This window comes from Balaenoptera musculus, chromosome 1, assembly GCF_009873245.2.
Source record: "Balaenoptera musculus isolate JJ_BM4_2016_0621 chromosome 1, mBalMus1.pri.v3, whole genome shotgun sequence".
Lineage (NCBI taxonomy): Eukaryota > Metazoa > Chordata > Mammalia > Artiodactyla > Balaenopteridae > Balaenoptera > Balaenoptera musculus.
This window is the reverse complement of record NC_045785.1, coordinates 10034589-10062292: the sequence shown is the minus strand read 5'-3', so window position 1 is coordinate 10062292 and position 27704 is coordinate 10034589. Positions and strand designations below refer to the sequence as shown.

The window sequence follows — 27704 nt, the reverse complement described above, 5'->3', positions numbered from 1 at the left end:
ACTAGTAAACTTCCAAAAAATCATCTTTGAAATTGATCTCCCTTTGGGACCAAGGGCAGCCATCATTCAAGACGATACCATCAAGGTGAGCAAAACCGTTCAGGATAGGATAGACTATGTCGTGATGAAAATCAGCCTCAAATATCAGTGATTTAACCCAATAAAGATGTATTTCTTGTGCATGTAAAAACCAAAAAAAAAAAAAAAAAAAAAAAAAAAAAAGACAGAAGGTAGGAGCTCAGCTTCCCATCAGTCGTGCCTGTTGCCTGGGTTGTCTCCCTAGGAGGGGAGACGGGTTGCACAGAATCAACCGCACTTCCTCGAGAGCCTGGAACCACCAAACACGTGGTTTTGTGGGACAGCAGGGCAGAGTGGGATGATTTGTGACTGTGGAGCAGGGGCTGACAGGACAGGTGTCTGGCTCATCCTCGAACTCTGTTTTCATATAATCCATTGGTTAATTGGGCCTCTTGACTGTAAACAACAGAAGCCAGCTCTGGTTAATGTAAGCAAGAAAAGGACTCATTGCAGGTATGTCAGGTAATTCACAGAACTGAAGAGAAAGCTGGGGAAGCAGGCTCAGAAAAGAATGAGGCAGCCCTGGGAGTCTGGAAAGCAAAAACCAGTTGAGGAGTTCTCCAGGGTGGGGCTGCTGGATTGAACGGGCTCCGGCCATACTTTTTGGTCAGTCCACTCAAGATTCAGTGTATTGGGACAGAGAGACGCTGGTGAGGGGCCATGCATTTGAATAAAGTCGCACTAAGACGTACCCACGGGGTGAGAGGTGATTGCCCAAAATGAAATCTGGGAGCAGACTCCAAATGAGGAGAGATGGAGGTGAGAAACTGAAGGACGACAAATGACTGTTACACGTGAGACACCTGGACCGGGTTGAATTGCATCCTTCAAAGGGATACGTCCAAGCCCTAATGCCTGGAACCTATGAAGGTGACCTTATTTGGAAAAAGAGTCTTTGTCCATATAACTGAGTTAAGGATCTCGAGGTGAGATCTTCCTGGATTTAGGATGGGCCCTAAATCCAATGACAGGTGTCCTTATAAGAGAGAGATATGAAAGAGATACAGAGCAGAAAGCCACATGAAGACAGAGGCAGAGATCGGAGTGATGCTGCCACAAGCCAAGGAATGCCACGAGCCACCAGGAGCTGGAAGAGGCCAGAAAGGATTCTCCCCTAGAGCCCTCAGAGGGTGCTGGCCCTCTGGCACTTTAATTTTGGACTTCCGGCCTCAGGAACTACAAGAGAACGAATTTGTCTTAAGCCACCTGGTTTGTGATAATTTATTACCGCTGTCCTAGGAAATACGACAACACCCAGACCCTTTAGAATGACCTCTCCCCACGGAGTACTCTGGGCTTGGGCCACCCCTGAAGGTGACGTGGGTTCCAAACTGGGTTTACAAGTTTCCTGTGCAGCTTTGGCTTAAGTCTGTGACTCACTGGGTCTCAGTATCCCCACAATAAATTGTGCAAGCATTTTTAAGACAATAGGGGAGGGTAATGGCTAACAGCATAGGCTCTGGAGTCAGACCGCCTGACTCCGAATCCTGGCTCTATCATTTCTCAGCTGGAGAACCGGAAGCACGTCTCAGAAGTAGCATTCAGTTTCTTTGTCTGCTGACCGGGGTCACTATAGTACTAGCCACAGAGCTTGTTTTATGGATTAGAGGAGTGTAGACAGTGCAATGCTTAGAAGACTATCCAGCATTCCTTGTTCTGCTCCACCTGTGTCCAAAGAGCGGTGAATGTTTCCACCTCCCAAGAGGGAAAAGCGCGGGAGAAATACATACAGCTTCTTCCTCCTCCTAGCGAGCTGCAAGGTATATGGCGATGAATTTAGGGTAAAGGACTTCTGTCCTGCAAGGGAGAGACCTGTGTTTGTCCAGCACCATCAGCCATTAGGTGGGATGGACTGTCTGTTTGGGGAGGTGGTCTAGGAACCCCTCTGTGGCCACGCAGCTAAGCCACACTCTCCAATCCTGTCTTTATTCATACATCATTCAAAAATACTTTTGGAAGTTCTAGGTACTGAGAATACAGCAGGGAACAAAACCGAAAGCCCGACTTCCCAGAGCTGACAATTGAGTGGAGAGGGGCAGGGAAGCAGGAAATAAACAGATAGATACACATATACCATGTCAGGTGGTCCCATAGAGAAAAATAAAGCCAGGTACAGGGGATGGGGAGTGATCGTGGGGCTGGGGAGAGCATCTCTGATAAAGTGACGTGACATCTGAGCAGAGACCTTAAGGAAGTAAAGTGAGCCAGGCAGAGGGAACAGGTGCAAAGGCCCTGAGGTAGGCCTGTGCATGGGGTGTCTGAGGAATGGCAAGCAAGGTGGAGTGAGGGGTTTGCGGAAACAGTGGTAAGGATCGTGGATTTCACTTTGGGAAAGATGAGGAGCCTTAGTGGCGGTGGTGGTGGGAGGTGTTGAGCAGGAGAAAGATGGGATATAAGTTTTTCTGTAAAAGACTCATTCTGGCTGCTGAAGGGAGAATTGGGGCCGCCAGTAGGGTAGACACAGGAAGACAGCGTAGGCTCCTGCAGTTTTATCAGTAACAAAACTGACGTTCTCACCTATTTCCTCTGAGTCCCATGTCTCTCAATCATTCAGTTCTAAACTCAGGGCGGGAACTGAGTTATCTATTGAACCCACTAGCTATTACTAGTATTATTTCAGAAATCATGTGTAATAAATAGGAAGAGGTCTCCGCGTCTTGGATTCACTTCACTGAAGAAGACAAAGAAATCACAAAAATTGATAGCTCCCAACATTTTTGCCACTAAAGAACGTATTGTATTAATGTTTCCAGACCCTGAGTTTGAAAGATTTTGTCTACCAAATTGCATGTTTGAGTAAATAGCCCCTGCGGCCTTCTCACAAACAAGTGACTGATTGGCCTTTTGACAACTGGTCCTTGCTTACAGAACCCCAGCCCACCTGCAGGACCCCGGCTGGGAACCATGCACCAGGATCCTTCTCACCCAGATATTTCTGAGTTGTTTTAGATTTTCCCAGTTTTCCTGATGTTCGTGTGCTGTGTGCCAAGCCCTGAGCTGGCAGCTGTGTCTGCAGACGTGAGAGACACAGGCCGCCCCGTGGAGGAGTTGACTTTTTTGGAGGAGGTGTGGGGGGCCAGGAAGGGATGGGTCTGATTCAGGGGAAGGGGGAACACAGGAAGCATTCAGGGCAGGCTTCCCAGAGGAGGCGTTTCCTGGGTTGAGTTTTGAACAGGAATTGGCAAACTTTCTATTAAGCGCTGGATAGTAAATATTTTAGGCCTCGTGAGCCATAGAATCTCTTGCAACTACTCAAACTTGCCATTGTAGCTCGAAAGCAGCCTTCGATAATGTGTAAACCAGTGGGTCTGGCTGTGTTCCAATAAGACTTTATTTACAAATACCTATGGGAGATGGAAGGAAGGGCGATTTGGGCCTGGAGCTGTAGTTTGCAGCTGTACCTCTGGTCTTGAAGAATAAGGAAGTGATCCCCGGGCTCTGGTTCCAGGTGGGATAGAGAGTATGGAATATGATGATGCTTCCCAAATGTGGCCCTTTATCAGTGGTCATTTTTTTCCAGGCAAAATGAGAGCAATGAGGGCACTGTGGTGAGTGTTTTTTAAGGCCAATGTATTAACTGATTTGCTGTTATCCTGCCTTTCTTAACTTTAATGGTGTACAAATGTTCTCTCTTTTATAAAATGATGATGGCGTGTGTGTGTTTAATGTCCTGAGAAGAATTATCAGCTGCAGCTCTGTGTCAGTCTCCTCTATTTCTTATTTAAAAAAAAATTTTTGCCATTATGTAAAAGTCAAAAGCCTGAGGATCATAGCTGTAGACTCTAGGCTTCCGAGAGATCTTAGTCACAGGCGGATGGTCTTACCCTAAACTTATACCCATGCCTTGCAATCCCTGGCTGCCTCTGGGATGCAGGACAGGCAGAAACCCACTTGCCCCAGGGGATTACACACTCACATGCCTGCACAGGGGCCAGCAGGTGACATGAATGAGTGAGCAGGCTCACAGCATGTGTCCTGTCTCATTAGGGCAGCCTGACGGTTGTCTCCATGTGACAACATTGCCTTATCTGCTGATTTGAATGTTTTTTTAGATTCTTAAGATAAAAGACCACTATTGTTGCTTTGACACACACACACACAAATCTTTTGCAGCCTGAGCCTGGCTCAGGATTGCCATCCTTTCATCTCTTAATCCAGATTCTCAGGTCCTCAGATGCTCCATCAACTCCGCACGCGGCCACTGGACATGAGCCAGTGGCAGCCATTTGGGAAGATATTGTATTTGGGGGGCGCTATTCTAGCCCAGGAGGGCGCCTCTAATGTCATTCTCACCCACACTTCCAGATTCCACCCGGGCCTCTTGCCTGCAATGCCTTTCTCATTCCTCCCCAGTAATCCCCTGAACTCAAAGGTATGTGTTCATTCCATAAATAGGGATGAGTATTACCAGACCTTCCACACACCCTGGCTCTTCATTCTCTGAATTTGTAAAGCCCAAAGTCGATTCTCAGTCATATATTGTCTTCCTTCCCCATTGCTTGATGTCTTTTAGTTTGGGCTCCTCTGTCAGATTATAAGCTTCCTGAGGCTGAGGATGTCACTTTCTTCAGCATTACAGACAACATAGAGTGACGGGAAAAACACAGGCTTTGGAGTAAAACAAACTGAGAGGATAGTTTGAATTTGGCCTTCCCTATTTAACAGTACGTGAATTGCCAAAGATTTCTGAGACCTGCTTCCTCAGCTGTGAATTGAGGATAATGCCGCTCACCTCCCAGATGGAGGTCAACTATAAATGATGTGTGTTAAGGGGCGTGCACCGCATCAGAACATAACATGTGCTCAATAAATGCTACCCACCCCCTGCACACACATTCTTCCCAGCTTAGGGCATGGATGAAGGCTCAGGAAGTAGTAGGTGAATGATACTGGATTGGGAGATATGCCTAGTCTTCCTTTTCAGAAATCTGTCCAGCGTGCCTCTGGGTCTCCCCCAGGGTTTCTCAGCCCTGTTTTCTACCCAGGTTTGACTTACCTGGGACCAACCTTTTGCAACATGGCTGCTAATCCTTGATGAAATGCCCCATGCAGGCTGTTTAGGAGACTATGGCCTTCATTTAAAAAGAAGGAGCAGGCCAATAAACACATGAAAGGATGCTGGATATCACTAGTCAGTAGAGAAATGCAAATCAAAACCACCAAAAAGATGAATACTACTTCACTTCCATTAGGATGGCCATTTTTTAAAATGTAAAATAACACGTGTGGGCAAGAATATAGAGACATTGGAACCCTTGTGCACTGTTTTTGTCTTTTTTTTTAATATTCATTTATTTATTTTTATTTATTTGGTTGTTCCGGGTCTTAGTTGCGGCAAGCGGGCTCCTTAACTGCGGCTCGTGGGCTCCTTAGATGCAGCTCGCCAGCTCCTTAGTTGTGGCACACGGGCTCCTTAGTTGTGACATGCAAACTCTTAGTTGCGGCATGCATGTGGGATCTAGTTCCCTGACCAGGGATCGAACCCGGGCCCCCTGCATTGGGAGTGCGGAATCTCATCCACTGTGCCACCAGGGAAGTCCCCACCTTGTGCACTGTTTATGGGACTATAAACTGTGTAACCATAGCGGAAATCTCTATGGTGGTTCGTCAAAAATTTAAATGTAGAATTACAATATGATCCCGCAATTCCACTTCTCAGTTATGTACCTAAAAGAATTGAAAGCAGAGACTTCAACAAGTCCATTGTATGCCAAGGTTTATAGCAGCATTATTTACAATAGCCAAAAGGTGGAGACAACCCAAGTGCCCATCAGTAGATGAATGGATAAACAAAATGTGGTGTCACCATGCAATGGAATATTATTCAGCCTTAAAAAAGAAAGAAATTCTAATACATGCCACAACATGGCTGGACCTCACAGACATTATGCTAGGTGAAATAAGCCAGTCACAAAATGACAAATATTGTATGATTCCACTTATATGAGTAGGCAATTCGTGGAGACAGTAGGGAGTGGTTGCCAGGGGCTGGGAATGAGGCAAGGGGAGTTACTGTTTAATGGGTACAGAGTTTGGGGGATGACAAAGTTTTGGAAATAAATAGGGGTGATGGTTGTACATCATGGTATATGTACTTAATGCCAATGAATTTATACACTTAAAAATGGTTAAAATGATAACCATTATGTTATGCATAGTTTACCAAAATTTTAAAAATACAAAGAATAAGAAGGAGAAGGAAAAGGAAAGGGAGAAGGAGGAGGGAGGAGATGGAGGAGGAGCAGAGAAGGAGCCTCCACCGGCTCTATAGTCAGGATGACTCTGGACATGCAGATCTTTCTGACATTGCGAATCCTTAACGAGTTCCACCTCCCTATCTCAGATGTCTTCAGCAAGTAGAAAAAAGGAGAGTTTCATTTAAATTTCTGCCTTAGCCTAATGTAATTAGAGAAGCATCTCTCTTGCTGCTGCTGAAAGTGTAAAGAGCACTGTGATGGTTGATTTTATGTGTCAACTTGACGGGGTCGTGGGTGCCCTGATATTTGGTCAGACATTATTCTGGGTGTGTCTGTGAGGGTGTTTTGGGATGAAATTAACACTTGAATCAGTAGACTGAGTAAAGCAGATGACCCTTCCTAATGTGGGTGGGCCTCATCCAATCAGTTAAAGGCCTGATTAGAGCAAAAAGGCTGACCCTCCTTCCAGTAAGGGGGAACCCCTCCTGCATGACTGCCTAGGGCTGGAACATCAATTCCTTCTTGCCTTCGGATAGAACTGTAACACTGGTCCTCCCTGGGTCCTGAGCCAGTGGGCATTCAGACTGTAACTATACCACCAGCTTTCCTGGGTCTCCAGCTTCCCGACTGCAGATCTTGGGACTTGTCAGCTCCATAGTTGCATGAGCCAATTCCTTATAATAAGTCTCTCCGTGTATACTCATCCTATTGGTTCGGTTTCTTTGGAGAACCCTGACTAACAAAGGCACCCTCATCAGATACCTGGAGTCAGGCCTGGGCACAATTTGAAACCTTGAAAATCTGAATGATACTAACAGTGGCTTTTTCAAGCTTGAATGGTGGCCAGGCACCCTGGTAAGAGCTTTTCAGATATCCCTCATTTCATGCTCACAGCATCATCACAAGGCAGTGCTTGGGGAGACAGGGCCTGGGCCAGGGTCATAGGATATCAGGAGGTAGAGCCAGGGCCCCCCCCCCGGGGGTCTGTTCGAACACTCACAGGATGGTTTCCCTCCACATCTGCACTTCACAGTACCCACGGAGCACGTCTCCTGACCAGGGAGAGGCTATGCCAGCACCTTGACCTTTCCAGGCTATGCCAGGTCAGGGCCTGGGGACCAGGAGGGTTGCTGGAGAGTTCTAGAACATCTCTTTAAAAGACCATTGCAACAAAAAGAATAAAATACCTAGGAATAAACCTAACTAAGGAGACAAAAACCTGTATGCAGAAAACTATAAGACACTGATGAAAGAAATTAAAGATGATACAAACAGATGGAGAGATATACCATGTTCTTGGATTGGAAGAATCAACATTGTGAAAATGACTATACTACCCAAAGCAATCTACAGATTCAGTGCAATCCCTATCAAACTACCAATGGGATTTTTCACAGAACTAGAACAAAAAATTGCACAATTTGTATGGAAACACAAAGGATCCTATATAGCCAAAGCAATCTTGAGAAAGAAAAACGGAGCTGGAGGATTCAGGCTCCCTGACTTCAGACTATACTACAAAGCTACAGTAATCAAGACATTATGGTACTGGCACAAAAACAGAAATATAGATCAATGGACTAGGATAGAAAGCTCAGAGGTAAACCCACGCACATATGGTTACCTTATTTTTTATAAAGGAGGCAAGAATATACAATGGAGAAAAGGCAGCCTCTTCAATAAGTGATGCTGGGAAAACTGGACAGCTACATGTAAAAGAATGAAATTAGAACACTCCCTAACACCATACACAAAAATAACCTCCAAATGGATTAAAGACCTAAATGTAAGGCCAGACACTATCAAACTCTTAGAGGAAAACGTAGACAGAACACTCTATGATATAAATCACAGCAAGATCCTTTTTGACCCACCTCCTAGAGAAATGGAAATGAAAACAAAAATAAACAAATGGGACTTAATGAAACTTAAAAGCTTTTGCACAGCAAAGGAAACCATAAACAAGACCAAAAGACAACCCTCAGAATGGGAGAAAATATTTGCAAATGAAGCAACAGACAAAGGATTAATCTCCAAAATTTACAAGAAGCTCATACAGCTCAATATGAAAAAAACAAACAACCCAATCCAAAAATGGGCAGAAGACCTAAATAGGCATTTCTCCAAAGAAGATATACAGATTGGCTACAAACACATGAAAAGATGCTCAACATCACTAATCATTAGAGAAATGCAAGTCAAAACTACAATGAGGTATCACCTCACACCAGTCAGAATGGCCATCATCAAAAAATCTACAAACAATAAATGCTGGAGAGGGTGTGGAGAAAAGGGAACCCCTTGCACTGTTGATGGGAATGTAAACTGATACAGCCACTATGGAGAACAGTATGGAGGTTCCTTAAAAAACTAAAAACAGAACTACCATATGACCCAGCAATCCCACTACTGAGCATATACCCTGAGAAAACCATAATTCAAAAAGAGTCATGCACGATGTTCATTGCAGCTCTATTTACAGTAGCCAGGACATGGAAGCAACCTAAGTGTCCATCGACAGATGAATGGATAAAGAAGATGTGGCACATATATACAATGGAATATTACTCAGCCATAAAAAGAAACGAAATTGAGTTGTTTGTAGTGAGGTGGATGGACCTAGAGTCTGTCATACAGAGTGAAGTAAGTCAGAAAGAGAAAAACAAATACCATATGCTAACACATATATATGGAATCTAAAAAAAAAAAAAAGTGGTCATGAAGAACCTAGGGGCAGGACGGGAATAAAGACGCAGACCTACTAGAGAATGGACTTGACACAGGGAGGGGGAAGGGTAAGCTGGGACAAAGAGAGAGTGGCATGAACATATATACACTACCAAATGTAAAACCGATAGCTAGTGGGAAGCAGCCGCATAGCACAGAGAGATCAGCTCTGTGCTTTGTGACCACCTAGAGGAGTGGGATAGGGAGGGTGGGAGGGAGGGAGATGCAAGAGGGAAGAGATATGGGAACATATGTATATGTATAACTGATTCACTTTGTTATAAAGCAGAAACTAACACACCATTGTAAAGCAATTATACTCCAATAAAGATGTTAAAAAAAAAAAAAAGAAAGAAATGCTTTACACCATAAAAAAAATTTAAAAAACAAAGACGCTGCCTGGAGGAGGGAACTTGATCTGAGGCACTGGGTGGGGCTGGTGCAGCCTTAGGTCTCCCTGCCCGGGAAAGTGGGTGGGACCGCATAGTGGCTGGTGTCAGTCTAGGCTCTGTCTGTTTCCTGGCGGTGTGGCCTTGGGCAAGTCACTTGGCTTCTCTGTGTCTCAGTTTGAACATCTGTAAAGTGGGGATGACTAGAGGCTCCTCTTTGGGTTGGCCTGAGGATTCAGTGAGCTAATGTGTATAAAGCCCTAAGAGCAGGGCCTGGCACACGTGAAGTGCCCCATAAATACTGGCTCTTGTTCACTGTTCTTAACTCAGACAGCTGGGGAGCTGGGCTCAGACAAGGAGGGAGAACATTCCAGATCAAGTAGGGGCATCACATGGACTCCCCTCCTCCCCTCCACGTGCTCATGACCACCCGTCCTCCCTCTGTCCCTCCGGGCCTCCCCCCAGAGACCCTACCCCGCACTCTCCTCGCAACTTCTCTCTGGCTTTCACTGGACCTCTTGTGCGACTTCTCACTCTCTCTCCAAAACTATCACTATTTATGCTTGTGTCCTGCTGCCCCTATTAGACCTAAGTTCCTTGAGGCCAGGACTGCGTCTTCCTCTTTTTTTCTCCTCCCTCTTTCCCTCCCTCCCTCACTCCCCCCCCCACTTCCTGCCTTCTTTCTTTTGTCCTTTCTTTCTCTCTCTCCTTTCTTTTCTTTTCTTTTTTTGGTATCTAGCATTAAGCCTTACCCATTTTGTTTAATGCATGAATTAAAAAGCCATTTAACAACTAAATGTCTGCCTAGTAGCTAAGAGCAGCCCTGCCTTAGAAGCTTACCTACTTAGCTGAGCATTTCAGTCTAAAGCAGCGGTTCTCAACCAGGGAATTCTGTCTCCTTCCCCGACCTCCTCCTGGGGACGTGTGGCACCGTCTGGAGACATTATTGATGGTCACACTGGGTGGGGGTGCTAGTGGCATCTAGTGGGTAGAGGACAGGGATAATGATAAACATCCTGCAGTATATGGGACAGCCTCCTACCTCAAAGAATTATCCGGGCCCGAATGTTGGTAGTGCCGAGGTTGAGAAACCCTGGTCTAGAGTAGCTCCTGCAGGAGAGAAGAGGGGACCCCAAAGTCAGATCACTCCAACTCCTGAGTTCTGCAGTCGGCCTTGACTGTGTCCTTAGAGCAGCCGGCAGCGGTGCTCTGCCCCACTCTGCTGGGTCCTGCTGACTCTCATTTCTCTGCCCTTTGTGAGCTACGAAAACCCATCAAGTCAGTGTATCTTGTGATGGCTCCATTGAGCGTGGGTCCAGAGCCTCCCACTCCTGGTGGGCTTGTGTGTGGTGTTTTCCAAGCAAGCCTGTTTCCTCTAGCCACAGAGAAATGTGAGATGACAGTTTCTAAAAGTGTCGCTTTGTAAAAATGCCAGGCGTAATCTCAAGGCACAAAGAACACCGTAGAAATCAGAATTGACTTGAGGAGTCGTGGCCAGCAAAGGTTGGATTTAAATGGCAGGCTCTGTGGGCTTGTGTTGTTTTGTTGGGGTGGTGTTTGCCAGTTAACACAGCTCATTGAAAAAAGGACTTCTAGACCTTTTCTCTCGGTAATAATGACCTGTTACGGGTTTGGAAATGGCAAATATTATCTTAGTTTTAGAAACTGCCTGAGCTTCGTGTAGTCCAATGGTGTCCATCGGTGTCCATCTTTTTTATTTTTGTAACATCTTTGGCTGGCGGGGAGGGGTGGGGTGGATGTTAAGAAGAGGCAGGTCAATTGATTTTCCTGCTTTTCCATTGAAGAAAATAATGTCTGCAAGGGAACCCCACAATAACTCTGTCATAAAGCTCTCCTGTTCTGTTCAAATGCATTTAAAATGCTCAGAAGTAAACAAAAGTTTGGCTTAAGAAAAGAAATAGTCAAAAACGTAGTCAAGTGTAAACTGGAGAAACCTGCAGAGCTTTGGTCCAGCTAATTCCTTGGATATCTAAGGTAGGCATCCATTCAGGGAGAGGAGGGAACGTGCGTGCGTATGGTTGCTGAGCAACGGTTTCCATGGGGAGAAGAGCATCAGTGGGTTGGCTATAGACTACATAAAAGATGGGTCAGGACAGAAGGAAGGAGGAAGCTCAGTCATCCTTCTCCACCTTCTGTTTCTGAGCTAGAAGGAAAGATACGCAATAAAGACCCAAAGGGTGGTGGCAGGATTGCTGTGCAATTAGCAGGGCTGCTCTTTGCAGAACAGAAACCAGCTAATTAGTGAGGTGTGAGGAATCATTCTGACTTTCAGATTATGCTGGATATGGGTTGAAGGCAGCTTTCTGAAACCAGGAAGCACTGAAAAAGAGAATAATTGAAGGTTTCCTGAGAACTGAAAGGACACCAAAGATAAACAGAAATTGCAGGCAGGTGAGCTTAATGTCAAAACGGTGTCTTCACATCCCTGTGAAGCTGTGTTGCTGAAGGCAAGGTGTGTAAATTCTCTGTGCTTCGGTTTTCTCATTCATAAAATGGGTGTAATAATAGTTGGTGTGAGAAATAAGAGTTAATATGCATATAGAACTTAGAACAGTGTTTGCATGTAGTAAGTGCAATATGAATGTTAGGTACTATTACTTTATTTTTCTCTCCTCTTCCAGATCAAAAACAGGTCTGACCTTTTTATGCATTTTAATATCATGCATTTTCTTATATTCGAAGTTTGTGAAATTATGACAGTAACTTGACTTTGTATGTAGTTCATATTGTATATCCATCAGGATGTGCAGATTATGCTTGATAACAAACAGTCTTTAGAGCTTAATACTAACACAAGTCTGTATCTTTTGTTCTTGTCCAGTGAGGATTGTTGTTAGTCTACTAGGGTTGCCATAACAAAAAACCACAGATTGGGTGGTTTAAACAACAGAAACTTATTTTATCACAGTTCCAGAGGCTAGAAGTCCAAGATCAAGGTGTGTGCAGGCTTGGTTTCTGCTGAGGACTTTTTTCCTGGCTTGCAGATGGCCACCTTCTTGCTGTGTCTTCACATGGCCTTTCCTCTGTGCACACACAGAGAGAAAGAGAGAGCTCTCTGTTATCTCTTCCTCTTCTTATAAAGACACCAGTCCTATTGATCAGGGCCCCACCCTTATGACCCCATTTAACCTTAAGTACCTCCCTAGAGACCCTATGTCCAAATATAGTCACATTGGAGGTTAGGGCTTCAACATATGAATTTGGGGTGGGGGGAGATACAATCCAGTCCATAACAGGATTGGGGGTGGAGGTGGGCTGCCTTTCTTCGTAGTATTTATTTGAAGACCCTGGTTCTCAGGGACTTCATCTCAGCACATGCCCATCTCTCCCACCCCAGCTCATGCTGAATTCCCCTTGGCTCACTCTGATGCCCCAGCTGCATGGTTCCCCGAACTCCGAGTTCTTTGCCAGCTTCCTTCTTCTCTACCTGGACTGTTCTTCCATAACTGCTTCCATCTCATCCTTTAGACCTTAGCTGACCCCCTATCTACAGATGGCCCTTTGTCCCAGGCAAGCCTCAGCTTTAGGCTCCTATGAGTAAGTAGAAGGGGTAAAATTCACCAGCCTGCAATTCTCGTAGCTGCCCTCCCATTTCACTTGATGGCAGATGAGGTACCCCGAGAGGAACAGCTAACTGATAAAGGAGCAGTCATACAGCGGTATCTCTAAAATGCCATAAATCCATTACACGAGGAACATGTCCCTCACCCCCAGGTGACCGACAACTGCTGTCACCACCACTCCTCTTGGTGGCAGCCACGGGAGGATGGCGTTGGCTTCCTGGGCCCCTGGCCCCTCTCTTCCTGGCTTTCCTCTCCAGCCCCACACCTGCTTTCTGTTCCGTTTGGAGGCACAGTGGCTGCAGGCCAGGTCTCTGGAGGCAAACTGTTTGAGTCAGAGTCGCCACTTACTAGCTGTGCCGCTTTGGACAAGTTACTTTACCTCTCTGAGCCTGTTTCCTCATCTGTAAAATGGGGATGATGGCAGGACCTATCTCACGGAGTTGTGAGGATTAAACAATTTATCATGTGTGAAGTGCTTAGAACAGTGCCTGGCCCATGGTAAGCTCTAGATTGCATTTATTGCTGTTGCTATGAAGCACTGTCTCAGCACATACCCAGATGTAACATTTTTTTTTGACCTGTGGATTTGAAACTTCTTTTTAAATTAGCCAAACACTTTTCAAGTGAGATCTTAAAGGGAACCCCAATATATAAAACAGAGTTTACAAGGGCTCTTCTGGTTGTAGTGGGGTGGGTGTCCCAGGAACTCTCCCTCAAACCCCTCACAGTCTCTCTCACCAGCTAGAAGATAATGTTTCTCACGTGTGCCTCGTGGGCCAGCAGCATCAGAATCACCTGGTTTTTAAAAATGCAGAGGCTGGGGTCCCAGTGCAGCCTGCTGAATTGGATTCTCCAGGGGGCGGAGCCCGGGAATCTGGATTTCAATGTAGTCGTCAGGTGACTCTCAAGCACAGAGGAGCTCATGCAAGCATCATAACTACATATTTATTTTCCCCACTCCTGCCAAGGGAAAACCCTTCTAGGGTAGTGAGTGGAGTTTCTACAGCGCTACTCTGATCCTCTGTTCAGTTTCTCCTGGGTGGCAGTGGAAAGGAGGCTGGCATTCTTCTTGGGAAGCTGCCTTACAAACTGGAGGGTACTGCCATTGGTTGGCACCGCCCCTCCGCATCCCACAGCCTTGCCCCGCCCTCTGCCCCGAGGGCGCTGGGTATTACCAGATCTGGATTACGGTCTACAGAGCTTCTAAACCCTAAAAAGATTAGGCTCCCTTCCATCACCACCTTGAGTGATTCAAAATCAAGAGTGCCATGTTTTAAAGTAAGGGAGACCAGCACATTCTGGTTTCTTCCATGTGATTACCCTGAGGGTTTTTGAAAACGTTTAAACTGCATTCAAGTCAACTTTTTCCCCCTTTTGTGTCTGGGGGCACGCGCCTGCTTTGCACCTGGTAAGCACTCCCCTTGCTAACTTGTAGGCAATCCTGGGCTGCAGCCTAAACCGCTCTCTCATTCTGCCTGCCTTTCTCACAGGCCTCGACGAAATCCAGTGCTCCCTGCCCGTGGAGAACAGGAGGATATTCCTGCACGAGCTGTCGGAGGCCAGCTTCAGCGAGTGCAAGTTCAGCCTCTCGCTCACAGACCTGTTCGTCATCATCTTCTCTGGCGTGGCTGTGTCCATCGTCGCCATCATCTCCAGCTTCTTTCTGGCCACCGTGGTGCAGTGCTTCCAGAGGTGCGCCCCCAACAAAGACACTGAGGACGAAGACGAGGATGAGGACGACTGAGCCACCCGCACCCCCTCCTTGCTCTCCAGAACCCCAGCCCATGGCTCTCCTCCGAGGGAAATGCTGGAAACGGAGAAGAATTGACCATCAGTGACCAGAGCAGCGCCTGCTCTGAGCCTTGCCCCCTGGGCGCACCCGCTGAGACCTCTGATCTCGGAGTTTAGAATCCGCAGAGCGAAGGAGTCCAGGAAGGATTCCCGGAGGAGAGCCTGCCTCTCGGCTTGAGGTGCGTGTGGGGAGAAGATGACCGAGTCAGGTTTCAGAGCCGACAGCTGAAAACAGCGCAGGGGATGTGAAGACTGGCAGCTCTCACCTGCAGAGATGACTTTGTGCCGTCCATTTCTCTGACCTGGACCGCAGGACCAGGCAGCCTCTCCTTCCTCCTGAGAGGCAGCAACCTAGACGGTGGGGATTGGAGTTCAGGTCCGTCTCCATGGGAGCAGGACTTCTGCCCCTTCTGGAATAGGCTTTGGCCACCTTGGGGTGTTACACAGAGAACAACCCCACGTCTGGCTAAAATGGCACCGAGGAAAAAGCTAAGACCTGGCCGAAGGGTGTTTGTTGTTATATTTTGGTGAGCAGGTCAGAAAAACATTTGTTGACAGAACTCAAACCCTGGTCCTCATCCTAAGAGGTAGCAACTGGTAAAGGAAGAACAGTTGTTTTTGTACAATCACGATGGCCTCTGCTCAGAGTCACTCTTCCCTCTGAAGTACAGCCAAGTTGCTTCCATCTTGCCCCGCCACCTCCTTCAGCCTTGAGTCCCCCCTCAACTGAATAACGCCCGTTCATTCTCTGTGCTGGCACGGTTCCAGACTTGTCATCTCCGGAACTTGTGATAAACTTTCCTGGAGGCCAGGATTCCAAAAAGCAGGTTATATTGGACCAATAAAATGTTAAAAAAAACCCAAAAAAACCTGGGACTTAGCTTCTGAAAAACCTCCATCAGTGGCCTTAGGGTGTGTGTGACATTCTTTGGAGCATAGGCTGTGACAGGCAGTGTTTTCCAGGATGTGGACTGCAGCACTTTGATTCAGAGACAGTATGAAGCAATGCCATGCACCCAGAAGGTTGATGCAAGATGATGGGTATCAACAGCGTCGGACCTTGCTGGGGACTGACACTTAGACGAGGGGCTGGTGAGAAGCTCCTGGGATATTTGGGGAAGCATCTCTCCATTGTCTCCCATAATATATTCCTTATGTTTCTTCCTCATTGCTCTCTTGCATCTTTGCCTCCACAAAGAATTACTGAGTGCTTGCTAAGTGCCCTGGTCCAGGAATTGTGGGTACACCTTCCGGAAGGAAGGTGGGGCCCCGGCTCGCTTGGGCCTCAATAATCTTATGCGTAGAATATAAAACAAACAAGTAAACAAAACTATAATTGCAGGTAGTGATAAGTGCCATGAAGGAAATAAATGAGGCCTTGTGACAGAGAGTAACTGGGAAGGGCCAGTCAAGAAGGATGGATAGGTGTATCAGCCAGGGCTCTCTAGAGAAACAGAACCAATAGGAGCTCTGTCTATCTATCCATCTAGATTATAAGGAATTGGCTCAGGCAGTTATGGGAACTGAGAAGTCCCACAGTCTGCAGCCAGCCAGCTGGAGACCCAAGGAACGCTGGTGGTGCACTTCTGGTCTGAGTCCAAAGGCCTGATAGCCAGGAGAGGCAATGGTTAAGTTCTAGTTTGAGGGCAGGAGAAAACTCAGCTCAAGTAGTCAGGCAGAGGGGGAGGGAAGGGGGAGGGAGAGGAGGGGAGGGAAGGAGGGAGGGAGAGATGGCGAGGGAGATAGAGAGAGAGAGAAATTCCTCCTTTCTCCGCCTTTTTGTTCTATTCAGGCCCTCGATGGATTCGGTGCTGCCCACCCACTTTGGGGAGGGGGATCTGCTTTACTCTGTCTACAGATTCAAATCCTAATCTCATCCAGAAACACCCTCACAGACACACCCAGAAAGAATGTTTAACCAAGTAACCGGGCACCCTATGACCCAGTCAAACTGATGCATAAAATCAGCCGTCACTCGGGGGCCTCTGATTGGGTCGTTTTGAGCTGAATCCTGCCTCCTTCTCCCACCTCCTTGCTTCCCTCTCCCCTTCTCTCCTTTCCTCCTCTTCCACCCTCTGTTTCGACTCTTCTTTGTCCCCTTCACCCTCCAGGAGACTCCCGGTCACCTTTCTAGCCCCCAGCATTGCTGGCTCCAGTGGAGGAGACCCCTGGCTCAGAGGGGCTGTCTTCTCAGAGTCGCTGGGCAAATGGAGAAGTGGGCCAGCATCTTCCCAGACTCCATGGCAACCACCGTGCGCCCCACCCTCAGTGCAGGTAACGCTTCCATTGAGGAAACAATATAGGCAAACCAATTGGTCATCACGAACCGTTAGGTGCTGCTCGAATTCCTGTCGAAAGGTTCCAGCCATCATTTGTACCTTATTGTGAATGAAGGTTCCTGGAGACAGTTTTCAATCAGGAGAGAGAACTGCGCTGATGTTGGGCCATCGTAGGGGAGATGGACCTACGACCTAGACCTAGACCATGGAGTAGGGGGCCTAGGGCTCAGAGGCTGGGAGTTTGAGACACGAAGCAATCTAACACCAGCACCACCCCAGCCTGGCCACAGACTCAGCTGAGACTTGTGTTGGGTTGGCATTGTGGTCTGTCATCACAGTCTCCAATCGCCATTCCCGGGAGCATCCTACCAGGGACACAACTAAAGGCCCTGGATCCAACTGGGCCCCCACCAAAGGCACACTGTGTTTCTCCCAGAATCCTAGGGAGGTGGTACCCCAAGTTGTGGAAACAGCACTAGACCCTTGTTATAATAGGTTCTGGTAGATGAATTCCCTGTTAAGGAGTCTATTTTAATCCTTCGGTCCACCTCAAGTGGTTCACTGTGGTCAGCAGGCTCAGCTCTTTGCTCGGAAGACACACACCCTGCAGAGTGTAGGGACCGGTGGTCATTTACTGAATGAATGAGTGAGCAGGGGAGGGGCCCCCAGGCTTGCTGGGTGCCAATTAACCATCATTTCTGCAGACTGCAACCTAGAGTTTTGAAAAGAACATGATTTGGGGGAAGAAGAAGAGTTTTCAAGTATTGGCAGTTCAAACAGTCATCTCCTGGATATAAAGTTCCCGTGAAACACTGGGGGCATGGGGACATTAGGGACATCTGTGGTCAAACCCAAGGAAATATATTGGCCAGGAGCCACAGCTCAACTGGGGAAATGCCTTTGAGAAGTGACATTGCACAAACAGTAGGCGTTGATTTAGTGCTCTCTGTTGCTGTAGCATCTCAAGTTATTATTAACAACAATGGTAATGCTGCATACCATTGAGGGCCTCCTCTGCACTGGACATCCCCCTCTCCCAGATCTCCACTAGTGTCATTTGGCTCTCGAGTGTCACCTCCTCAGAGTCACTCTCATCACGCCATCCTGTGTTATTTTTTGCACAGCATGTACCATGGTGTGAAGTTATCCCACCTGTTTGTTTACATGTTTATTGTCTACCTTTTCTGGACTAGAACATGAGCTCCCCAAGGGCAGGAACTCAGGGCCTTTGTGTCTCCAGCGTTTGAACAGTAGTGGCACAACCAGTATGCATGTGGGGTGAGAGAGCAAACAAATGAATTCCAGGCACAGTACTAGAAACTCTACAAACCTGAGCTCTACTTAAGCATCCTCACAACTCAAGTGGAGAGCTGCTATCATCCTCATTTTGTCGACTGAAAAAAACTGCACAACCTAAAAACTGAGAGTTATGTTTTATTCGGTGGGAATTTTTAGGACTTCAAGCCAGGGAGGCAGCATCTCAAGTAGCCCTGAGAACTGCTCCAAGGAGGCAACGGTGGGGAGCTAGGATATATAGGAATTTTGCAACAAAGGGTAGGTAGTCTGAACGTCAAAAGGTTATTGTTAATTAAAGAAAACCAGACCTCTCAAGGAATTTAGTGCTTTTCTATATATGGGAAGATGGAAGAGTCTGGGCTTACTGAAATTATTCCTTTGATATGCACCTCACCTATCTGGGACCAGTATCCTGTGTTTTCATATCCTGAGTTTCCTCGGGGCTCACCGAGGGGGAGTGGCTGCAGTCTGATGGCTGCTAGATGGCAGGTATTCTTTTCCTTCTTGAGTTCCCTCAGGGCTCACCAGCTCACCATCGGCAGTGGCTACAATCACTGATGACTGTGCATCCTTTGTTTACTGATATGGCAGGCAATGTTCCATTTCTCAATTTCATAGGTGAGGAAACCAAAGCTCAGAGAAGGTGGTGGACGACAGGACACGACAGAGCCAGAACCGATTTGCAGCCGTTGGACTCCCAACACTGTGCTCTCGGTTATAGTAATAGTTCACGTGTATCGAGAGCACTGTCCATGCTAGATGCTGAACCAAGCCCTTTGTGCAACTCACCCCTGTAAGGCAGTATATTCGTCAGGGTTCTCCAGTAGGATGTGCATATATATATATATATATATGAAGGGATTTATTTTAAGGAATTGGCTCATGTGATTGTGGAGACTCATGAGTCCACAATCTGCAGGACGGGCCAGCAGGCTGGAGACCCAGGGAAGAGCCAGTGTAGCAGTTCAAGTCTGGAGGTATCTGCTGAACACACCCTCTTGCCCAGGGGCGGTCAGTATTTTATTCTATTAAGGCCTTCAACTTATTAGATGAGGCCCACCCAAATTATGGAGGGCAATCTGCTTTACTCAAAGTCCACTGATGGAAATGTTAATTTAATCTAAGAACACCCTCATAGAAATATCCAGAATAATGTTTGACCTCATGTCTGGGCACCGTGGCCCAGCCAACTTGACATGTAAAATAAACCATTACAGGCAGGTACCATTATTGTCTCACCTTTATGGATCCATCACCTCCATGTGGTCGTTGAGAGATCTGATTTGGTCTTGGGAATAACTTACCTGGTGGGAGAAAGCTAGTTAGTGATGGAGTAGGCTTTGTGCTCTGACCACTGCATGCCCTCTCTCCACCCAACTGCATATTCCCTTCTCGGGTCAGCAGGAGCTGGCCTGGCAGGAACAGCACAGAATGGCACATTTCCTGGGGTTGTATGCTAGACTCCAGGAAAAGCAACCTGCACTTGCTAGGTGCACCCAGAATGAGTTTATTTTAAGCCTCAAATTCAACATCTCAGACCCATTCAGGAGAATCAAAACCACCAAAGTATCTTGTCTTACCATCTTGCTCTCCTTAAGATCTGATGACCAGAAGGTTCTGGCAGCATCACAACTGAATTCATCTCATCATGAACACAGCGGGAACCACCAGTGCGGCCCTTGGACCTGGGCAATGGGCCTCTATTTGGGGTCCAGTGCTTTAGAGGGCCCTGTTCCAGCTCTCCTCCAGTTGTCCTCTTCCTCTGGGGTAAAGAATCCGTGAGGCCAAGGGCACACACCCACCCAGAACCAGTGCCCTATTTTAGCACATCCTCAGGGTCCCAGAATTCTCTGCACAAATGACCCCAAGCTCGGGGGTGGGCCCCTTCCCAGCATCCCTCCTCCAGGGTGAACTGAGTGCCCAGGCAGTGGATGTTGGCGGGGCATGTGAACAGAGGCTGGATATGTAGGCTGGGGCATCCACATATGGGTACACAAGACCCTTAGAGGCTCAGGATGGAGCCAGGGCTGGGAAGAGAAAGGGGAAGGTCCTATACGGCTCAGCTCTCCCCACACTGCCATATTCTGGTGCAGATTTCCAGGAATTCAAGAATCATCATTTAAACCTGGGTCTTCCAAGTCATTAAGAAGGTATTTTTGTCAAGGTAGCTGGGTGGAACGTTTTCTTAGCAGTTTATCTTTATGACTTATGAATGTTTAGATATGGGTGTGTGGAGGGTATTTGTACTCTGGTCCTGGCTTCACAGGTGGTACAGGTAGGCCTGGGTACCACAGTAGAGACCAAAGGGTGGCCACACACCCTCGCTCTGGCCCTAGAACTGAATATCGCTTCTTCCCTACGGGGCTGGTCCACGGGAGCCTTTATACAGAAAGGCTGAAAAATGCATGCACACTGATTGCTTTCACCAGTGATGGAGAGGTTTGCACTGAACATCCATGCTTTCCCCTCCCCATCCGCCCATCCTCCTCCTTCTCCCCCTGTCCCTCCCCCTCCTCCTCTTCCTTCTCCTCTGCCCACCAATGCTATAGGCTTGAACTCTAGGTGCAGTCAGTGGCTGGAGACAGGTGGTTTTTACACCTTTATTGCACTTAACTGGACCCTGGAACACATCAAGGCTCTATTTCCTTAACATCTCACCACCACCGACTGAGTCAGCTGCAGACCCTGGGCCTTGGCCATAAAATTCTTTTTAGTGGTCTCTAATGGCCTTGAAAGTTAGGTGATTTATTATTTGCAAAGTGGTCTACTCTCACCGAAACCTCCCCAAAGCAGACCCCTGTGGATTTCATTTGCCTGCAACCAACAAGGTAAGCTCGTTCTTTAAGACTCCAGGCTAATAAACACACATCCAAACTTTACATTATTTTTCCACATAAAAGAATTTTTAAAAACAGAAAGGAACATTGTTCTCTGTTGTTTGCAAACGTGATCCATTTTCTGAAAACATGCCTTTCCAGGGTATAAGTGAGACAGCCTTGGAAAAAATACAATGTGCTATTCTGATAAAATGTTGCTCTCTGGAGATCTTTGGTACCAGAGCTAGGAGTGCTTTTCCAGTACAGATCCACCATCCCCAAGTGAGCCCCTGACTGTGAATAATCAGAGTGAGGCAACCGCACGTCAACCAGCCTCAAAAGGAGCCCTCGGGGGTGGAGGGTCAGTCTCCAGTGAAGTGTCCACCTATCCTCATAGCTGATGCCCTGGGCTGTGCCAGGGACCCTCTGGGAGCCTCAAGCCCTTCCCTGTGAGCAGAGAAACACTGACTTGTTGGCAGAGTTGATGAGAATACAGTGAAACGGTGGGAGGGACACCTTCCCTCCTCTTCCAGAATCTTCCTGAAGAATCCTTGAGCATTCATAGAAGAGGGTGCTGTCTAAAGAGAACAGTAGGATCAGAGCTCGAATCCCAGCATCAGATAACAGGAGCTGAGTTCCAGCAGTCTGAAGACCTCAGCAGGTATCACAGGAGCTCAGTTCTCATTTCTACATGTAATCAGCCCCCAGCCCCGCTGCCAGTGACCTAACAGTCCCAGCTGCATCTGGGGCTCATGAGCCTGCATAAATGTCAGAGGCTACTTTTGCTCGCATGTGTCCAGGGTCCACTCAACAGGAACACACATGAGGCCACATCAGTACTCAGATTATGTTGTCCTGGTGGATCCTGCCAGCCTGACTGCAAGTCAGCAGAAGTACCACCACCCCAGCCTATCCCCCAGCCCACAGACACTATGTATTTATGGGAATGAGGAGCCTCTCTCAGGCTCGAAATCGAGCGTGAACTGGCATCCGCCAAGCATCCATCACATCTGCTGAGGGTTCACGCTTGCCTTGGGCAGTGTGGCCTCCACCAGCCATCCGGTGGCTCCTTGGGGAGCCCCTCCCCACACCGTCCCTGCCCTGTTCAGGTTTTTAATCCCAGACTGCCATCCCTCACTCACCCTGCAGAACCACAGTGTATTTCCCATGGAAATGGGGACAACGCCCCAGGTGTGGGGTCAGACTAGACCGTAGGCCAGGCTTAGAACCAGACCCCCTGAGAGCCTCCCAGTTTCCCCATCTCTCCAGCCTCCTCCCTCAGGTTTCCACTCAGGTTTATCAACATGAGCAAATAGATTCCCTGGGAAGGGCTGCCACCACCTGCAGCCACGGCAACCAGCCAGCTTCCGAACCAGAGAAGGCTCAGGTAGGACGGGGATATGGACATCAAAGCCATTCAGCACCTAATTTCCTTCCTGATTGATGGGGGAGGCTGCAGATTCTGCTGAGACTGCGGGAAGCCCTGGGATCTCCACACCCTAAGAGCTGCCTGAGAAGGTAAGAAATGCAGGGGCAGTTTAAGAAAATTGAAATTGTATCAAGTATCTTTTCTGACCACAACGCTATGAGACTAGATATCAATTACTGGAAAAAATCTGTAAAAAATACAAACACATGGAGGCTAAACAATACACTACTTAATAACCAAGAGATCACTGAAGAAATCAAAGAGGAAATAAAAAAATACCTGGGAAAAAATGACAGTGAAAACACAACGACCCAAAACCTATGGGATGCAGCAAAAGCAGTTCTAAGAGGGAAGTTTATAGCAATACAATCCTACCTCAAGAAACAAGAAACATATCAAATAAACAACCTAACCTTACACCTAAAGCAATTAGAGAAAGAAGAACAAAAAAACCCCAAAGTTAGCAGAAGGAAAGAAATCATAAAGATCAGATCAGAAACAAGTGAAAAAGAAATGAAGGAAACTATAGCAAACATCAATAATACTAACAGCTGGTTCTTTGAGAAGATAAACAAATTGATAAACTATTAGCCAGACTCATCAACAAAAAAAGGGAGAAGACTCAAATCAACAGAATTAGAAATGAAAAAGGAGAAGTAACAACTGACACAGCAGAAATACAAAGGATCATGAGAGATTGCTACAAGCAACTATATGCCAATAAAATGGACAACCTGGAAGAAATGGACAAATTCTTAGAAAAGCACAACCTTCTGAGACTGAACAAGGAAGAAATAAAAAATATAAACAGACCAATCACAAGCACTGAAATTGAGACTGTGATTAAAAATCTTCCAACAAACAGAAGCCCAGGACCAGAGGACTTCACAGGCGAATTCTAACAAATATTTAGAGAAGACCTAACACCTATCCTTTTCAAACTCTTCCAAAATATAGCAGAGGGAGGAACACTCCCCAACTCATTCTACAAGGCCACCATCGCCCTGATACCAAAACGAGACCAAGATGTCACAAAGAAGGAAAACTACAGGCCAATATCACTGATGAACATAGATGCAAAAATCCTCAACAAAATACTAGCAAAGAGAACCCAACAGCACATTAAAAGGATCATACACCATGATCAAGTGGGGTTTATACCAGGAATGCAAGGATTCTTCAATATACGCAAACCAATCAATGTGATACACCATATTAACAAATTGAAGGAGAAAAACAATATGATCATCTCAATAGATGCTGAAAAAGCTTTTGACAAAATTCAACACCCACTTATAATAAAAACCCTCCAGAAAGTAGGCATAGAGGGAAACTTACCTCAAAATAATAAAGGCCATATATGACAAACCTACAGCCAACACCGTTCTCAATGGTGAAAAACTGAAACCATTTCCACTAAGATCAGGAACAAGACAAGGTTGCCCACTCTCACCACTATTATTCAACATAGTTTTGGAAGTTTTAGCCACAGCAATCAGAGAAGAAAAGGAAATAAAAGGAATCCAAATCGGAAAAGAATAAGTAAAGCTGTCACTGTTTGCAGATGACATGATACTATACATAGAGAATCCTAAAGATGTTACCAGAAAACTACTAGAGCTAATCAATGAATTTGGTAAAGTAGCAGGATACAAAATTAATGCACAGAAATCTCTTGCATTCCTATACACTAATGATGAAAAATCTGAAAGAGAAATTAAGGAAACACTCCATTTACCATTGCAACAAAAAGAATAAAATACCTAGGAATAAACCTGCTTAAGGAGACAAAAGACCTGTATGCAGAAAACTATAAGACACTGATGAAAGGAATTAAAGATGATACAAACAGATGGGGAGATATACCATGTTCTTGGATTGGAAGAATCAACATTGTGAAAATGACTATACTACCCAAAGCAATCTACAGATTCAGTGCAATCCCTATCAAACTACCAATGGCATTTTTCACAGAACTAGAACAAAAAATTGTACAATTTGTATGGAAACACAAAAGACCCCGAATAGCCAAAGAAATCTTGAGAAATAAAAACGGAGCTGGAAGAATCAGACTCCCTGACTTCAGACTATACTACCAAGCTACAGTAATCAAGACAGTATGGTACCAGCACAAAAACAGAAATATAGCTCAGTGGAACAGGATAGAAAGCCCAGAGATAAACCCACGCACATATGGTCACCTTATTTTGATAAAGGAGGCAAGAATATACAGTGGAGAAAAGACAGCCTCTTCAATACATGGTGCTGGGAAAACTGGACAGCTACATGTAAAAGAATGAAATTAGAACACTTCCTAACACCATACACAAAAGTAAACTCCAAATGGATTAAAGACCTAAATGTAAGGCCAGACACTCTAAAACTCTTAGAGGAAAACATAGGCAGAACACTCTATGACATAAATCACAGCAAGATCCTCTTTGACCCACCTCCTAGAGAAATGGAAATAAAAACAAAAATAAACAAATGGGACCTAATGAAACTTAAAAGCTTTTGCACAGCAAAGGAAACCATAAACAAGACGAAAAGACAACCCTCAGAATGGGAGAAAATATTTGCAAATGAAGCAACTGACAAAGGATTAATCTCCAAAATTTACAAGCAGCTCATGCAACTCAATATCAAAAAAACAAACAACCCAATCCAAAAATGGGCAGAAGACCTAAATAGACATTTCCCCAAAGAAGATATGCAGATTGCCAACAAACACATGAAAGAATTTTCAACATCACTAGTCATTAGAGAAATGCAAATCAAAGCCACAATGAGGTATCACCTCACACCCGTCAGAATGGCCATCATCAAAAAATCTATAAACAATAAATGCTGGAGAGGGTGTTGAGAAAAGCGAACCCTCTTGCACTGTTGGTGGGAATGTAAATTGATACAGCCTTTATGGAGAATAGTATGGAGGTTCCTTCAAAAACTAAAAAAGAACTACCATACCACCCAGCAATCCCACTACTGGGCATATACCCTGAGAAAACGATAATTCAAAAAGAGTCACGTACCACAATGTTCATTGCAGCTCTATTTACAATAGCCAGGACATGGAAGCAACCTAAGTGTCCATTGACAGATGAATGGATAAAGAAGATGTGGCACATATATACAATGGAATATTACTCAGCCATAAAAAGAAATGAAATTGAGTTATTTGTAGTGAGGTGGATGGACCTAGATTCTGTCCTACAAAGTGAAGTAAGTCAGAAAGAGAAAAACAAATACCGTATGCTAACACATATATGGAATCTGAAAAAAAAAATGGTTCTGGGAACCTAGGGAAAGGACAGAATAAAGACACAGATGTAGAGAATGGACTTGAGGACACGGGGAGGGGTAAGGGTAAGCTGGGATGAAGTGAGAGAGTGGCATGGACATATATACACTACCAAACGTAAAATAGATAGCTAGTGGGAAGTAGCCGCGTAGCACAGGGAGATCAGCTCGGTGCTTTGTGACCACCTAGAGGGGTGGGATAGGGAGGGTGGGAGGGAGATGCAAGAGAGAGGAGATATGGGGATATATGTATATGTATAGCTGATTCACTTTGTTATACAGCAGAAACTAACACACCATTATAAAGCAGTTATACTCCAATAAATGTGTTAAAAAAAAAAAAAGAAAGAAAAAGAAAAAGAAATGCAGGGGCAGGACATCCCCACCAGGTGGCTCTGAGCTGGCACTGTGGATGTCTCCCGCTGCCCCATGGAATCGTCTGTCCCCAGAGATGCTCCATGAGGTCAGAGCCAGTGGGTCACCATCACTAAACGCCAACCCTTGACCAGGCCTGGCAGAAAGGAGCCCTCAACTGTCGCCTGAACAGGGGAACACACACTTTCCTATCTGAAGAGGGCCACACCATGTGGCTTCCCTCAAGGAAGGAAGTCCAACAGAGGGAGGAGGTGGGACAGAGTCCAGGCTGGGGTCCAAGCCAGCTTATTGCACTTGACCTACAGCCACTGAAATGGTCCTAACAGAGTATTTGGGAGGAGTATTACTGGAGCATTAAAATAGTAGAGTAATAAAAGTTTCTGGTATGTGAGTACCAGGGTATTCACGTGAGTATTGGGAGGGCAAGCAAGCTGGCCCTCAGATTGTGTGGTGCTGCTGTGAGTGGTCCCTGAGTTTGCTGACTTCTCCCCCTCCCCCCACCCAGGTCCGCATCACTCACTCTTTTCAGCCCCTTGGCTTCTTCAGTCAAGGGCCCTTGCAGTTGGCTGTCCCCTCATCCTGGGATGCTCTCCCCCTAGATCTTTTCTCCTTCTTGTCATTTAGCTCAAAGGTCACTTTCTCAAAACGTCCTTGCTGCCCATCCCAGCTGAAGAAAGCCTTACCTGTCACCCTCTAACCCATTATCACCCTGTTTCATTCTCTTCACAGGACTCGTTGTGCTTCTCAGGTTTTGTTTGCTTGCTTGTGTACTGTTTCCTCCTCTCCGGATTGTAAAGTGCAAGAGCAAGGTCCATGCTTGTCTTGTTTGTCTTGTATACCCAGAGCCTAGCCCTGTTGTGGGTTTGGCGGGAACCTGATAAACATCTGTGAAGTAGATGGATGAGGTGGGTGGGTGGATGGATGGATGGATGGATGGATGGATGGATGGATGGATGGGAAGGTGGATGGATGGGTGAGTAGGTGAGCAGATGAATGGATGAGTGGGTGGATGGATGGATGAGTGGGTGGATGGATGGATGGATAGATGGATGGGTGAGTAGATGGATGGATGGGTGAGTGGGTGGATGGATAGATGAGTGGATGGAAAAATTTCCACCATTTCTAAAGACTTGGAAACCACACATAACGTGTGAGGAATACAACCAAGGAAGGATTTACAAGACATACTGAGTGCGTTAAAGTGCTTCTTCACCTTGCAGAGGGCACAGTTCTGAGCCTTGGGCTGCAGTAATGTCAGGAACCACTTGTATTTCCTTCCTTAGCAGTTGCCCACCTTTGTTGTAGCTCTGAATCCTTCCCCTCTGCCCAGTGTGGGCTGCTGAATATGGATGCAAACCCCCAGACCTCACAGCTTGCCTTTAGTCTGAGAGCCCCGAGAACAAGCCCCCTCAGATCACCGCATCCTGCGGGGCGATGGCGGCG

The 27704-nt window shown here is 46.3% G+C and overlaps 1 protein-coding gene across 1 annotated transcript in view; it reads left to right on the top strand.

Moving 5' to 3' along the window:
* The window catches only part of LRRC38 (leucine rich repeat containing 38), a 36552-nt gene extending 20927 nt beyond the window's left edge, over positions 1-15625 (top strand). Inside the window, 1 exon segment of the mRNA XM_036825972.1 lies at positions 14466-15625. Coding sequence (XP_036681867.1) covers positions 14466-14719 — 254 coding nt within the window. The 3' untranslated portion in view covers positions 14720-15625.
* The last annotated feature ends 12079 nt before the right edge of the window (positions 15626-27704 follow it).